Below are 15,587 nucleotides of genomic sequence, written 5' to 3'. Positions count from 1 at the left end.
TTTTAGAAAAGGCAGAGGAACCAGAGATCAAATTGCCAACATCCACTGGATCATGGAAAAAGCAAGAGAGTTCCAGAAAAACATCTCTTTCTGCTTTATTGACTATGCCAAAGCCTTTGACTGTGTGGATCACAATAAACTGTGGAAAATTCTTCAAGAGATGGGAATACCAGACCACCTGACCTGCCTCTTGAGAAATCTGTATGCAGGTCGGGAAGCAACAGTTAGAACTGGACATGGAACAACAGACTGGTTCCAAATAGGAAAAGGAGTATGTCAAGGCTGTATATTGTCACCCTGCTTATTTAACTTCTATGCAGAGTACATCATGAGAAACGCTGGACTGGAAGAAGCACAAGCTGGAATCAAGATTGCTGGGAGAAATATCAATAACCTCAGATATGCAGATGACACCACCCTTATGGCAGAAAGTGAAGAGGAGCTTCAAATCCTCTTGATGAAAGTGAAAGAGGAGAGAAAAAGTTGGCTTAAAGCTCAACATTCAGAAAATGAAGATCATGGCATCTGGTCCCATCACTTCATGGGAAATAGATGGGAAAACAGTGGAAACAGTGTCAGACTTTATTTTTTTGAGCTCCAAAATCACTGCAGATGGTGACTTCAGCCATGAAATTAAAAGACACTTACTCCTTGAAAGAAAAGTTATGACCAACCTAGATAGTATATTCAAAAGCAGAGACGTTACTTTGCCGACTAAGGTCTGTCTAGTCAAGGCTATGGTTTTTCCTGTGGTCATGTATGGATGTGAGAGTTGGACTGTGAAGAAGGCTGAGCGCCAAAGAATTGATGCGTTTGAACTGTGGTGTTGGAGAAGACTCTTGAGAGTCCCTTGGACTGCAAGGAGATCCAAGCAGTCCATTCTGAAGAAGATCAACCCTGGGATTTCTTTGGAAGGAATGATGCTAAAGCTGAAGCTCCAGTACTTTGGCCATCTCATGCAAAGAGTTGACTCATTGGAAAAGACTCTGATGCTGGGAGGGATTGGGGGCAGGAGGAGAAGGGGACGACTGAGGATGAGATGGCTGGATGGCATCACAGACTTGATGGACGTGAGTCTGAGTGAATTCCGGGAGTTGGTGATGTACAGGGAGGCCTGGCGTGCTGCAATTCACTGTTTCTACTGTTTCCCCATCTATTTCCCATGAAGTGATGGGACCAGATGCCATGATCTTCGTTTTCTGAATGTTGAGCTTTAAGCCAACTTTTTCACTCTCCTCTTTCACTTTCATCAAGAGGCTTTTAAGCTCCTCTTCACTTTCTGCCATAAGGATGGTGTCATCTGCATATCTGAGGTTATTGATATTTCTCCCGGCAATCTTGATTCCAGCTTCTGTTTCTTCCAGTCCAGCATTTCTCATGATGTACTCTGCATAAGTGAAATAAGCAGGGTGACAATGTACAGCCTTGACGTACTCCTTTTCCTTTTTGGAACCAGTCTGCTGTTCCATGTCCAGTTCTAACTGTTGCTTCCTGACCTGCATACAGATTTCTCAAGAGGCAGGTTAGGTGGTCTGGTATTCCCATCTCTTGAAGAATTTTCCACAGTTTATTGTGATCCACACAGTCAAAGGCTTTGGCATAGTCAATAAAGCGTTTTTCTGGAAATAGATGTTTTTCTGGAACTCTCTTGCATTTTCCATGATCCAGCGGATGTTGGGTAAAACCCAAGCTCACATCATGTTCAGCAGTGAAATGCTTAAAGCTTTTCCTATACGATCAGGAACAAGACATGGATGCCCACTCAAATTGCTTTTATTCAACATAGTTGTGAAAGTCCTAGCCTGAGCAAGTAGGCTCAGTATTTCTTTTTGTAAAGAAATATGAATGTATCCAAGTCATAAAGGAAGCAGTAAAATTGTTCCTGCAGACGACATGATATTATGTGTAGAAAGCCCTAAAGACTCTACCAAAAACCTGTTTAAAATAAACAATTTCAGTGAAGTTGCAGGATGTATAATATCAATTACACAAAAATAAGTTGTGTTTCTATACACTGACAATAAAATACCAGAAAGTGGAATTAAGAAAACAATTTACAAGTATTAAAAAAAAATAAACTACTTAGGAATAAATTTATCCAAGGTGAAAGATCTGTGTACTTAAAATTATGAAACTGGTGAAAGAAATTGAAGACAAAATAAATGGGAAGATATTCTGTGTCATGGATTGGAAGAATTAATATTGCTAAAATGTCCATGCTACCAAATGATCCATAGATTTAGTGCATTACTGATCAAAATTCTAATGATATTTTTCATAGGTACAGAAAAACAAGGAAATAGAAATCAAAATCACAATATCACCTAACACTAGTTAGGTTTATTTTAAAAAAAGAATAAGAGCAACTGCTGGCCAGGGTGTAGAGAAAGAGGAACTCTGCTGCACTATGAGTGGGAATGTAAGTTGGTGCAGACACTATCGAAAACAGTATGGAGTTTCCTCAAAAAAAAAAACAAAACTAAAAATTGAACTGCCTTGCGATTCAGCCATTCCACTGTGAGTATATATCCAAAGGAGATGAAAGTATCTGAAAGAGATTTCTGTAGTGCCATGTGCGTGGCAGCATTACTCACAGTATCCGAGTGGAAATAACCTAAGCGTCCACTGATGGATGAATGAATAAAACGTGACACAGATGTACACAATAGAATATTATTCAACCGTAAGAAAGAAGGACGTCCTACCATTTGCATCAACACGGATAAAACTGGAGGGAGTTATGCTAAGTCAAATAAGCCAGACAGAGAAAGACAAATAGTGTGGGTGGTATCACTTTTATAGGAAACCTTAAAAAAAAAAAAAAAAAAAGGAACTCATAGGGACAGAAAGTTGAATAATGATTGCCAGGGACTGGAGTAGTGGTGGTGAAGGAAATAAGGAGAGGCTGATAAAAGTTACAGACTTTTGTTTATAAGATGAATAAGGAACTTCACTGGTGGTCCAGTGATTAAGAATTCACCTGCCAGTGCGAGAAACACGGGTTTGATCCTCGCTCCGGGAAGATATGGACGTGCCATATGGACCAATAAAGCCCATGCACCCCAATTACTGAAGCCCGCGTACCCTAGAGCCTGTGCTCTGCAGCGAGAGAAGCCGCTGCAGTGAGTAGCCCCTGCTTGCTGCAACTGGAGAAAGCCCTTATGCCTCAACGAGGACCCAGCACAGCCATAAATAAATGAATGAAATTATAAGATGAGTAAGATCTGAGGCTGTAATGTGAACATGGCGACCATAGTTGATAACACTGTATAACTGCAATTTGCTAACAAGGTAGAATTAAGTGTTTTCATTAAAAAAAAAAGCTAAGTGTGAGGCGATGGATGTGTTTCTTACTGGTGGGAATCTTTTTATAACACGTGCATATGTAGAATCACCATGGTCTACACTTTAAATATATCACAATTTTAAATGCCAATTACACCTCAATAAAGATAAGGAAAAAAGAATCTGTGAGTTCAGAACTCCAAGGGAATAAGTTAAGGCGTCCTTCCAAGTTAAGAAGTCACAGTTCCAGGATGGGAGGTTCTGGATGTGTCCTCATATATGTCTTTCTCCCTGCTAACAAAAAAAGTGAGCTTATAGATGGTCAGACCTGATTAAAGTCATCATCTTGTTTCCATTGTCCAATGCAGTGCCTGCCTTAAAGGATACAGTATGTTGATGGATGAATTATGGAGGTAGGGAACAGGGACAGTGGAGAAATGGACTTCCCTCTTTCATAGTTCTGTCTGCTGCAAGCTGTGCAGACAAAGCTCGGGTCACAGGCTCATTTGACATTCTAGTGAGTTCTCTCCTCCCTATACTCATCTTAGTACTGAGCTCCAAGAGGAAGCTGTTGAGAAGAGGTCTGGGTGCGATACACACATCCAAGGCTACCTGTACAAAGAACCACTTCCTCCCACTCTGTTGGCAGAGATATCAGACACCTGAGTCAAGTAATCAGCCTTTTTTTCTTTGACTTAGAGCCCAGAAAGCGTGTCATTCCGAGGGGACCTTCATCCTGAGGGTACATGTCTCTCCTGCAGTTAAACTTGCCCTTGATCTCCATCTCTTCCGGTGATCACTTGTGAAGGATCTTCCACTTGTAAAGGATTCTTTTATTAAAAAGTGAAAAATCTGAGGCAGTTTGGTAAATCAGTATTGGAAAGTGAGAATCATCTAGGAAATATGCATTTATATACATGTATGTTATATATAATGTCATTTTCAGGTATAAATTACAGGTATGTAATTATGTAATAAATACAATCATGTATACAAATATGTATATTACAGGTATTATGAACCAGTGAAGCCTGGTTCAGCAGTCTCTATAAGGCTCTCGCCTTCATCTGATGCTGAAGCTTGAATTCTGCAGAGCAGACAGGCAGGAAGGGAAGACGGATGTAAAGAGAGTGAGGACAGGCTGGAGCCCCTGGGAATAGACTGGAACTTCTATCAGTCTCTCACTGCTCCCGAAGCTGGATTTCTTTGTCATAGGAGGAAATGCTTCTGGAGCTGGGACACAACGAGATCCCCACACCACGGAGGGGAGCCAGCAGGTAAGGGACTCTCACACCAACCTCCAGAGCATCAGTATCACGGCTGCTTCACTGCCAGCCTCCAAATCCCAGGCAGGATGTCTCCTGCTGCCCACCCTAACCGGATGCCTGCAGCCTAAGCAAGATGACAAATTACAAACCTACCAAACAGCCCCCACCAAGGTTTGCTACAGTGAGGTGGTGGGTAAGCAGGCATTTGCTACATCTCTGTAGTCTCAGATGTATGTTTGAAATACCTTATAATTTGAGGTGTAAATCTATTTACATGCATTGTAGAACCCCTAAGAAAAATGATGTCAAAATCCACTCCCTTCCAAAAGAAGTTGACTTTTTGAAACCAGTTAAAACATTGTGTAAATGAATAGCCTTTCCAGTGAATAAATTAACAGGCCAGGTGGAAATGATCTTGGTGATTCCAATTTCATCTGTCTTCTTAAGTGTTTGCAAAGTAATACCATACCTTAACATTAGCAGAAGAGATACCAGATAGGTTTTTGCTTGAAATTGGATTCCCGAGTACTCATTACACAAAATTAAACTGTAGTCATTGTGCAGAATTAACTATGTAGCTTGTAAACCTAAACAATTCAACAAATATTTCACATCTTCACTGTTTTGCTACACTTTGTGTTTGAGCTGGAAAGAGCTGCAAAAACCTGTATGTTAAAATAATTGTATAAACATAATGTGCAGAAGCTGAAGCAAAATGCTAACTAATATTAGAAGTATTTTAGTAATTTTCTTTAGTCGCAACAATTAAGCACATACACAAAGCTGCCTTTGAGATCATATTCCATTCAATTATAAACTACTAAATTATAAACTCAAATTATAGTTGTACAAAGAGTCAAAGCCACTGATGCCACCCTGTTTTATAAGCAATTAGGAAAAATAACAGACACCAAGTTTTTCAAATCTGTGACCTAGTGGGCAGTGTGGGCCCTCATTTCAAAGTCAAAATATCATCATTCTACTGCTGAGAACATGTTTTCTTGAGGTGGGTTGTTTGTGCGAATCCTATGTTTGATTTTTCATTTTCTCTAGTTGCTATGCTCCCCCATTTAAAAGCCTCCAGGCTCATCTCACTGGTCTGTAATCCTACCAGCTGGAGAGAACGGCTGTTAACATTTTGCTGTATGTCCTTTCACTTTTTTCTTTCCCATGAGGCACATATTGAATAGGACCCATTTAAAAATGAATTGCTTTGTACAATATTTATATAATGACTAAACTAGGGTAATTTTTGAAAACATTTTCTTCTTTTCAAATTATACGTACTGCTAAAATTTGGAAATGCTAACGTTTCTACAAAATTTCAACCTAGATAATAAACTCCCGAAATAAAAAGTGCTAATTCACAAATGTGTCCGAATGCCTGGAGTTGTTATTACCTGCAGAGTGGAATACCCCCTCACACAAACACCCCAGATCCGAAGAACACAGTTAAAAATTAATATGAATAAAGACCACTAAAGATTGTTTCATTTAAGTGTACCAGCTGACACTTTTAGGTGTTAAATACAGAGAGATGGCTCCTTTTGTTTGCTAGTTATTACCATTGACAGAGACTTTGGAATTAAGTGCCTAAGACTGGGTTAGAAAAATGAAAAGGTAATGTAATTGAAATGGGCAAAAATAGTTTGAATTATACTTTTGAAACAGTAAAGCAAAGCAAAGTTTCAGTCTCTCAGTCATGTCTGACTCCTTGTGACCCCATGGACTATAGCCTGCCAGGCTTCTCTATCCATAGAATTCTCCAGGCAAGAATACTGGAGTGGGTAGCCATTTCCTCCTCCAGGGGATCTTCCCAACCCAGGGATCAAACCCGAGACTCCTGAATTGCAGGCGAATTCTTCCCTGAGCCATCAGGGAAGCCCTTTGAAAGAGTAGAAAGAACACAATTCATTAATAACTGTCTATGTTTGGAAAGCATGGCAATTCATCCTTTTCTATCCATCCATCCTCTAAGCAATTTCCCCAAGACATTCAGAACATGGGTGTGACTCAGTGGCACGGTGTCCCCTGTGAGTGTTAGTCACTCTGTGGTATCTGACTCTTTGTGACCCCATGGACTGTAGCCTGCCAGGTTCCTCTGTCCATGGAATTCTCCAGGCAAGAATACTGGAGTGGGCTGCCATTTTCTTCTCCAGGGAACCTTCCCAACCCAGGGATTGAACCCGGGTCTCCCGCATTGGCAGGCAGCTTCTTTACCATCTGAGCCCCCAGGGAAGTCCCCTGGGTGCTCTGAACAACCCCTCCAGTGATTGTTTCTGCACAGATGCCCTCTTGACAGAAAAGAAAGAAGAGAAGCCCACAGTCTTTAGCTTGCTGGCGTGAGGCTACTTCCGCTGCTGCAGTGGGTAATGGATTGCTTGGTCAGTGAAACTGTCTAAAAAGCAGCGTCGCTCACCTTGTTTCTTCGAGGCGTATGGTGTCCAGAGCCCGAGGGAAGAAGGCTACACAATCACACTGAGTTATTTAAAGGCTCTCCCTTCAGAACTGTTGGGATGAGAGCCCTTACCTGGGGAGAGCTAGTGGAGTGAACAGAAATGTCAGGAGGATCAGAGTGTCCACGTGGTGTGGTGGTGGTGGATTGTTTTAGGGATCAAGCCTCCTAGGGCGTCAGAATTGGCCTGGAAGGCCCTCTTGCTGGTACCTGGGAGAAACTGTCACATACCCAGGGAAGCTATAGGTACAGAGGAACTAGCCCAGTTCCTTCCAGGAGGGATGCAGAGGAGGAGAGCATGAGGGCACAGCTGTGCAAAGGGAGGGGGAATAAGAGAGCCGGCCGTGAAGGGACACACTTCCGTTCTGTGGCCCTCTCCAAAGAGGGCTTCATTTGGGGCTGGATTTCCACAGCTTGAGTCTTCTGAAAACAGCCTTTGTGGGTTTTGTCCTTCCTACACGACGTGCGTGCGTGTGCGCTCAGTTGCTTCAGTTGTGTTCAACTCTTTGTGACCCTGTGGACCACAGTCCGCCAGGTTCCTCCGTCCTTGGGATTTTCGCAGCGAGAGTACTGTAGTGGGTTGCCGTGCCCTCCCGGGGGGGTCTTCCCAACCCGAGGACCGAGCTGGCGCCTTCTGCACCTCTTGCATTGCAGGCAGGCTCTTTACCGCCAAGCCCCCAGGGAAGCCCCTCTGCGTGACTTAATATTCTTCAAATCAGTACACTTTCTCTTTCCCTTTGGGTCTCTCTGTGTGGCATGAGGGATCTCCCGGACCAGTGACAGAACCTGTGCCCCATGCATTGGGAGTTCAGAGTCTTAACCACTAGACTGCTAAACCATCAAGGAAGTCCCTCAATATGCTTTCAAATGTCTAGTAGCCTTATTTTAAAGCAGCGATATTAAAATTCAGTTTGTGCTACTTTTATCTTTCTGACACCTATCAAAATAAATACATGGCTATCACATTTAACAGTGTTGGCCCCTGCCCCCATAAAATCACCTTGAGACCCCCTTGTAGTACATAGCCCCCACTTTGAAAATCTGCTCTGCCACAAACTCCAAAAAACAGGAGTTTGAAGTAGATAAGCCACTCAGCAGGATGGCAGCAAACCCAAGAGGGGCCAGGGCACTGTGAGCTTGGGTATTATCAGGGTAAGAAGTGTGAGCTTGTAAACTCGCTCTGGGAACGTGCCTCAGTTCCTCCCAGGAGTCCTCACCCGCAGGGTCAGCCCCAGAGAAGAGCTCAAACCTGCCACCTGGAAGTCAGCCTAATGAGAATTTCCTGGCTTGAGGTTGCCCCACCCTAGTGAAAGACCTGTAACGGGAACCTGAGTCTCGCCTCAAATGTTCGGGCAATTCTGGGTGTAGCTGGTTCAGTTGGTATCAGATAAGAGCCAGGAAAATGGTGGCTGAGAAAGGAGAGAGGAGAAGGGAGAAGGAGGAAGCAGGTGAGGCACTTTACAGCCAGCAAGTCTCTGATAGCCTGTTTTCCTAAGGGAAAAAAACCAGCTTGAAAATATGTCTGCTTGTCTCAGCCAGCACTGCAGGTTTCCTTAGCTTTAGGGCCATTGTAGCCTTGCACTTTTTTGTCTTGTACTGTTTGCTTTTACTTAAATCTCTCTTATAACAACCTAACACCCAGTAGCAGAAAACACATAAGCAAGCGTGACTTTCCGCTGGCTGAAATCTCTTCATAGGCCTTTCAGACTCAGATAAATTGCTGAGAAAATCCTAGCCTGATGACGCCATTTATTTGTGACTTTTTTTCCTGAACCTCCTTTCCCTGTGTGCTTGTGCACAACGCAAGTAAGGATGGCTTAGTGCTCGACTAAGACCAGAAATCTTCCTGAAATTCTTCCCTCGGTCTTCAAATCGCTTTCATCCCTCATGGAGGAAGAAACCACACCCACACATCAGCAGATGATGAGAAAGGTGTCTTTATTGGGCGATTTTTTTTTTAAGGCATTTTTGTCTGCTGAGGGCCTTACAGGAGGCATTAGGGCATACCCACCACCAAAAAATCACGGATGACTGTCTTACGACCTCACTAATAAACGGCCAAACTGTAGAAGCATTTTGGGGGAAATTAATAAATTAAGGGGAGGAGGTGGGGGGTCCCAATTCCTGGGGCTTTGGAGGCCTTCCAGCTGATTCTAGCTCCACAGTCTGGGCCCTTTAAGAATGTACCATTTCCTGGAATTCTAGAACAGAAGAGGTGAGAACAGGGTCAGCGGGGAAGGCTTGGCACTTTACAGACAGGCTCCTGCCACTGAGGTTGCTGAAGAGGAAAGAGAGCCAAGCGCATTGTCAGATGAAGGCCATGGCCCCCTCCAAGGGCACAGAAAGAAGAAAAGGTGTCCCTGACAGCCTGCATCTTCCATCCTCCCGCCTCATCTAACGTAACAAACATCTTTAATTCTGCATCAGAGCCCCTGTGCTAGAACTTGCCAATCCAGACATTTCTCTTTGACGAGGAATGAATTCACTGTAGCAGCCCATCATAGCACCTGTGCTCACTCAGCCTTTTGTCTGGTCAATTCAGGACAGAAATGGGAGGTTTCCTCCTTCTGTTGAGCTACTTATTGTATATTTAGGAAACATTTAATGGTTTGGGATTTTGCACTAACTCTTCTTACTGGACCCTAACCTTGCCCCCCAAATTTATATTATTAAGAGATAATAATAAGGGGTGGATGCTACAGAGTGAAGCTGAAAACTAGGATTAGCTTTATATTTATTGGTAAGCTTTGCTTGTTTGAAGTCTTTCATGAGTAAGTTTAAATAAATCTGTCTTCCCTTACCTAAACTATTTTTCTGAGCTATCCATACAGGCTGCATTAACTCCCTTGTAGTAAGTGATAGTGGTATCATTTTGAGTAGATTTTTTACATTTTAATTAGTACCACCATAAGGAACACACATAAGTTCTCCTGAGCTGACATGCACGGAGTGGGTAAAGCATGTGGTAACGACAGAATCAGATGAAGATGGTCCTCCAGACACGCAGTTACGCTGACATTTGAATACAGGGCTCTGCACCCAGAAGGCTGAGCGAATGGTGATTGATTTACGTGTTCTCTTAGCATTGCCTCCTCGTCATGCTAATGTCCAGCAAAACATATTTCTTTAAACCCTTGCAAGCTAAGATCCTTTCCTACTCAAAAGAATCAAACAGACACTTTGGTATGAGGCGTACTTGAGAATGTCAATTCTTCCCTTAGTCAGAGAGACTCAAGTCCCACTGCTGGAGAGTCCTAACGTTATTTTTCAGGTGCACCAGGGTGTCTTGCAAATCATGGGCCAGGCTAGTAGCTAGTACCCTGTTCAGGTGAAGGGTATTTTCTGGTTCATAGACAGTGATCAGCAGGGCTACCTTCTATGGTATATCCCCACGCCAGAGTCTTGACATAGATCATTTGCATCCTCACTTTACTTTTATGGATGAAAAGGCTGAGGCTCAGCAAGCTGAAGGTAGGCGGGGTTTAACCTATATTTGTCTGACCTCGTGGCCTAACCGACCTGCCCCGGATGCCGCCTGAGCTCAAGTCTCTCCTGCAGTGTGCAGGTGTGAACATACCATCAGCCCCGATCTTCCCGTCTCCGTCATTGTCTGCAGCTGCCATCAAGGACTTGGTTTCTGACTCGGTCAGTTCTCTAGCACCACTCTCAAACTTCTGGAGGAAAAACCTACAGGATAGTGAAGATTGAGGGGAATGGTCTTAAAACACACACACATTTCTGTGTTCGCCCCTTTCTTTTTCTCTTGAAGCAAACCATCTGTTCCCAGGAACCACAATAATCAGTCAAGATCTTAGCAAGCAAAAGTTTCTTTCATTGTCAAGACTAGTGGACCTTTTGTTAAAAAAATTTTTTTTCAGAAGTTTGCTGGTAAGTCGGTTTGCCGGTAAGCCGGTTTACCAAGGAAGACTCCTAAGACTAATGACTTTTTGTCCCCAAGTCTTTGGCGCTTATATTTAGTGTTTTGTGAGTCAGCGTGGCTGATTGACTCATGTTCTGCTCTTTCATGAGAATCTACTGAGTGACCAGCATCAGAGCTGGTCATTGAAAGATGCTGGGGAGACTGGCCTCCACTGCACCTCAGCCCCACCTAACAATGTTGGGGTGCTGGTCAGGCTTAGGACAAAGCTCACTTCAGCTCTTCTTCATCCAGGTACCCACTCTGGTCGTTGTCTATGAAACGAAAAACATCCTTCACCTGACTGGCTGACATCTTAGCGAGGCCTGAAGTCTGGAAGAATTTTTGGGGTTCAAAGGTATCTGGATCTGAAAAACAGAGAATAGGTTATTCTGACGCTCATTGGATTGCATTCTGTCTCTGGACCAAAGTGATGTCCACTTAGGATGTTAAAACTACTTTATATAGTATCATTGAGCTACAGGGATGCTCTGTTTAAAAAAAAATCTTCTTTTCAAAGGCCAAGTAGGGCTGTGACTGGGTCTGGATTCTGAGGCAGCAAAGACCATATGCCTTCATACTCTCATCTCCTTTCCCCCTCCCCAGATTTCCCTCTCCACTTGACTTCGTCCATCCCCCCTTCTCTGGCCTCCTCTCCTCTGTGTCTCCTGGTGCCCTTTATTCAGGCTGTGTATCCAAGAGGGCAGCCCCACTGGTCTAACTGGTGAGAGAAACACAGCCATAGGATTCAGGCTACGGGGATCCACTAATTCCTTTTTTTCCCCTTCATGTTTAGTAAGTTTCTTTCACCGTACAGAAAGGGATTCTATGCTCAGATCTCCTATTTCTATCATGTACTTATCTAGTTAGTAAATTCTTCCTCTGATTCCCGTGCACTTTCAGCCAGTTTGCATTTTAATTTTTGTAACTTTTCAGGAGCTACCAATATGTGCGAGAAACCCGCTGCTGCCTCACTTCCCCTTTACCTTGGCACTCCTGCAGGGCTGCTGCAATGTCATCAGCACTGAGGACATCTGTGATGCTCATTTTCCACCTGTTCTCACAGAATAATCGAGATGTGGTAAATGCCCAGCAGAAACATGCACATCTGGGGGGAGCACACCCCCCAAGCCCACAGAAACTGCACATTTGTTGACAAATTTTAAAATGCAATAAGCGTATGACCAGCTAAGACATAATATCCAAATAAAATCCAAATACTGAAAAGATTCCAGCCCTCTTCATCTCAGTGTCCTCTCTTGAATATATGCCAAAGATGAAATTAAAAAATACAAACTGAAGAAAGATTTGATGCTGCTTTCTTGTAAAAAATATATATATATTTACATCATTGACCACTTATACAGACATCTACAAGCCATTCAGAAGTAGACCATATTACAAATGCAATGGCATTTTAATACACTAACCAGAGATGCAGCATTGCAAGTTTCCCTTACAGAAGGACAGAGCTTGGACTGCTGGCAGACCCTCTGTGGAAGGGATGCCCTTCTGTCCCAAAGGATGGGAATCAGAGACATCAAAAACCCCTTTACCAGAGATCAAAATCCACCCATGTGTCAACTCCACGGGAAAAGAACCTGAGCACCGCATGCACCAGCCTAGAATGAATCCATGTAGGAAAGAAGAGTCTGGGATCTGGGTGGTCCACCAGCTACTCACCGTTTTAGATTTTCCTCCAAGAAGAATCAGGAAAAAGAACTGAAGGAACCAAAAAACAGATGCGCTTTTGCTACCTCACTGACGTACCTTATATAGGATTGAAAAAGCGATAGGAAGAACCTCTTAGATTTCCTTTTCAAGGATCAGGTGGACATAGCTCAGATGTCTTGCTTTACTAATTAAACCTTTTTTTTTTTTCTATTTATATCTCAAAGGAATGTGGGTAGGAACAGCCAGTTTTCAAAACCAAACCTCAACAAGCCTTAACTAAGGTTTCAATTTTGCAAACCAACCCTGCTGGCCAAGCATCAAGACACCGGAGGCCTGGTAAAGAGGAGACAGTGGTTGAAGTGAGGTAAACACATCTGAGGGGTCTCTGTCCGTTGAAAAGGGCTCCCCCCTAGATGTTAGTGGCTGCCATCGGAGGCAGGTCTGCTGTTGGCCTCCGAAACTTTAGATGTGGGAGGCCGACCTCAGTCCAGGGCTGACAGACTCAGGATCAGTATCAGATGGGTACAAAGACTCGTCCCACCAAGGGGATAGCACTGGTTAGATGACTTTCTAAAAAAGTCTTGACTTTGGTATTTCTCAGCTGTACTTTTTTTTTGATTGACATATAGTTGATTTACAATGTTGTGTTAATTTCTGCTGTGCAGCAAAGTGATTCAGTTATACCTGTATATACCTTCTTTTCTGATATCCTTTTCCATTACGGTTTACCATAGGATATTAAATATGTGCTATGCAGTAAGACCTGGTTTTGTCTATTCTGTATATAACAGCTTACATCTCCTAACCCCAGCCTCCCGCTCCATCCTTTCTCCAGCTGCTTCACCCTTGGCCACCATCAGTGTGTCCTCTGTGAGCGTGATTCTGTTTCTGTTGCACAGACAGGTTCATTTCTGGCATATTTTATTAAAGGTATTGATTAATCTTTAAGGCTCTGCCGTGTCTTCCTTGCTGCGAGCGGGTTTTCTCTGGTGGCAGCGATGCACAGGGTCTGCTCTTGGTCGCGGTGCACGGGCTTCTCGTGCCGGCGGCTTCTCTTGCTGCAGGCACAGGTCTAGTGTGCGGCCTTCAGGAGCTGCAGCACACGGCTTAGCTGCCCCCCAGAACGTGGGATCTTCCTTGACCAGGGATTGAGCCCGCGTCCCCTGCACTGGCAGGTGCAGTCTTAACCACTGGAACACCCACGAAGTCATTTGTCTCATATTTTAGAGTCCACATGTAAGCAAAATCATATGGTATTTGTCTTTCTCTTTCTGACTCCACTTAGTATGATAATGCCTGGTTGCCTCCGTGTTGCTCTCAGCTGTATTTTAAATTTCACCCACTAAAAAGGCAAAAAAGGGGAAAATAACTACCCATTCCCAACCCCATAGCTAAAATTTGCAGAAAATATATGAGGCCAGGACTTGGGACCTCATAATTTGTTTTTGTTTTGTTTTTTGGGTTTTTTGGCTTTCTGCAAACCTTTTATTGAGTCCTTATATGGCCATCACTGTGCTACTTTCTAAAAAAAAAATTATGGTAGAAAACATAGAACATAAAGTTTACCATCTTAACCATTTTGAAGTGTACATATAGTAGCGTTAACTACGTGTACGTGGTTGGACAACAGACCTCTAGAACTTTTTTTCTTTTTCTTTTTTTCACTGGGCCGCGGTACTTGGGATCTTACTTCCTAGACCAGGGATCAAACCCGAGCCCACTGCAGTGGAAGTGAGGAGTCTTAGCCACTGGACTACCAGGGATATCTCTTTAGAACTTTTTCATCTGACAAAACTGAGCTCTGTACCCACTGATTAAGAACTCCCTGTGCTCCTTCCCTTAGCCCCTGGCGACCACGATGCTACCTTCTGCCTCTAAGAGTTAGACCCCTAGGTGCTCCTCATAAGTGGGATCGTCCAGTATTTGTCTTTCTGTGACTAGCCTCTTTCACCTAGCAAACTGCCCTCAAGTTTCATCCATGTGGTGGCATATGACATTTCCTTCTTTTTTGAAGGCTGAATTCAAGTGTTTTAAAAGTCAAAACTGATCCCATGTTGCAATCATAATTATTCAGTGTTTTTTTAGAGAAGGACCTCAGGACTCTCTCCTGGGGGTACAATCTGGACAGCCATCTCCAATTTCCTCCCAGATATATTCCCCTGCTTCTATGCCTTTACTTTTGCTAGTGTTATCAATGAAGTTTCTCTCAGGATCACCTACAGCATGTTTTTTTTTTTTTTTTTTGCATTGTAAAAGATTTTTATTTTTTATTGAAATATAGTTGATTTACAATGTTGTATTAGTTTCAGGTGTGCAGCAAAGTGATTCATATTTATATGTGCATACATATATTAGTTTTCATGTTCTTTTTCCTTATGGGTTATTACAAAATATTGAGTAGGGTTCTCTGTGCTACAATAGGTCCTTGTTGTTTGCCTGTTTTGTATATAGTGATGTATATAAGTGAATCCCAAACTCCTAATTCATTCCTCCCCCCTTTTCCCCTGTGGTAACCACATTAGTGTTTTTTATGTCCCTACAGCATCTCTTAAATTACCAAACCTTAGGTCAGCGCCATTTCTTTCTTGCCCATATGATGTTGCTCCAAATGCCTAGCACAGTGCCTGACCTAGTTAGGTGCTTGGAAATTATATGATGAATAGATACATAAAAACAGCAAAAAGAATCTGCAAACAAGATTACCAGACAGTATCCACTTGGCCCAGTCTTAAAAAAAAAAAAAACAAAACACAGTTTCTGAAAATAAGTCTTAAGAAATTAGGTTGCTGACATTAAGTTGCCATAGAAACTGGCTGAGTTCTTTCTTTCTGTGGAAGGGTTAACAACTGTCCATAGAGAGAAAGACATTTTAAAGAATCTGCTCATTTAAATGAAAACAGCATATGGGTTAAACCAAGACACTTTAGATATTCATGCTGTTTTTCTGATTGAACCTAAAGATAAACAGAGACCCAGTAAACGATGTCTG

At 42.9% G+C, this 15,587-nt stretch overlaps 1 protein-coding gene and 1 long non-coding RNA gene across 2 annotated transcripts in view; one reads left to right on the top strand and one right to left on the bottom strand.

Annotated features, from left to right (window-relative positions):
• LOC120856035 overlaps window positions 1-15,587 on the top strand; it is a 59,221-nt gene that overhangs the window by 4,748 nt on the left and 38,886 nt on the right. The window contains exon 2 of the long non-coding RNA XR_005719372.1: window positions 4,501-4,562. This is a non-coding gene — a long non-coding RNA (uncharacterized LOC120856035). The remainder of the gene's footprint in view (window positions 1-4,500; window positions 4,563-15,587) is intronic.
• OCM2 (oncomodulin 2) lies at window positions 9,184-11,971 on the bottom strand. The gene is made up of 4 exons (XM_040230961.1): window positions 11,911-11,971; window positions 11,160-11,292; window positions 10,586-10,695; window positions 9,184-9,209 (listed from the first exon to the last, which is right to left on the bottom strand). The coding sequence occupies exons 1-4, from the start codon at window positions 11,969-11,971 to the stop codon at window positions 9,184-9,186; spliced, it is 330 nt and encodes a 109-aa protein (XP_040086895.1).

This window comes from Oryx dammah, unplaced genomic scaffold (genome assembly GCF_014754425.2).
Source record: "Oryx dammah isolate SB20612 unplaced genomic scaffold, SCBI_Odam_1.1 HiC_scaffold_2, whole genome shotgun sequence".
Taxonomy (NCBI): Eukaryota; Metazoa; Chordata; class Mammalia; order Artiodactyla; family Bovidae; genus Oryx; species Oryx dammah.
Note: the sequence above shows the minus strand (reverse complement) of the source record. Positions and strands in the feature narration are given on the sequence as shown.

Bases quoted from the DNA above. Each gene is read 5' to 3' on its own strand.
- OCM2 (XM_040230961.1), bottom strand. From the start codon at position 11,971: ATGAGCATCACAGATGTCCTCAGTGCTGATGACATTGCAGCAGCCCTG. The intron at 11,293-11,910 runs GTAAAGGGGAAG...TCTGTTTTTCAG, and splicing joins AGCCCTGCAGGAGTGCCAAG to ATCCAGATACCTTTGAACCC. The intron at 9,210-10,585 runs GTATGTTCACAC...CTTCTGTTCTAG, and splicing joins CGGGAAGATCGGGGCTGATG to AATTCCAGGAAATGGTACAT.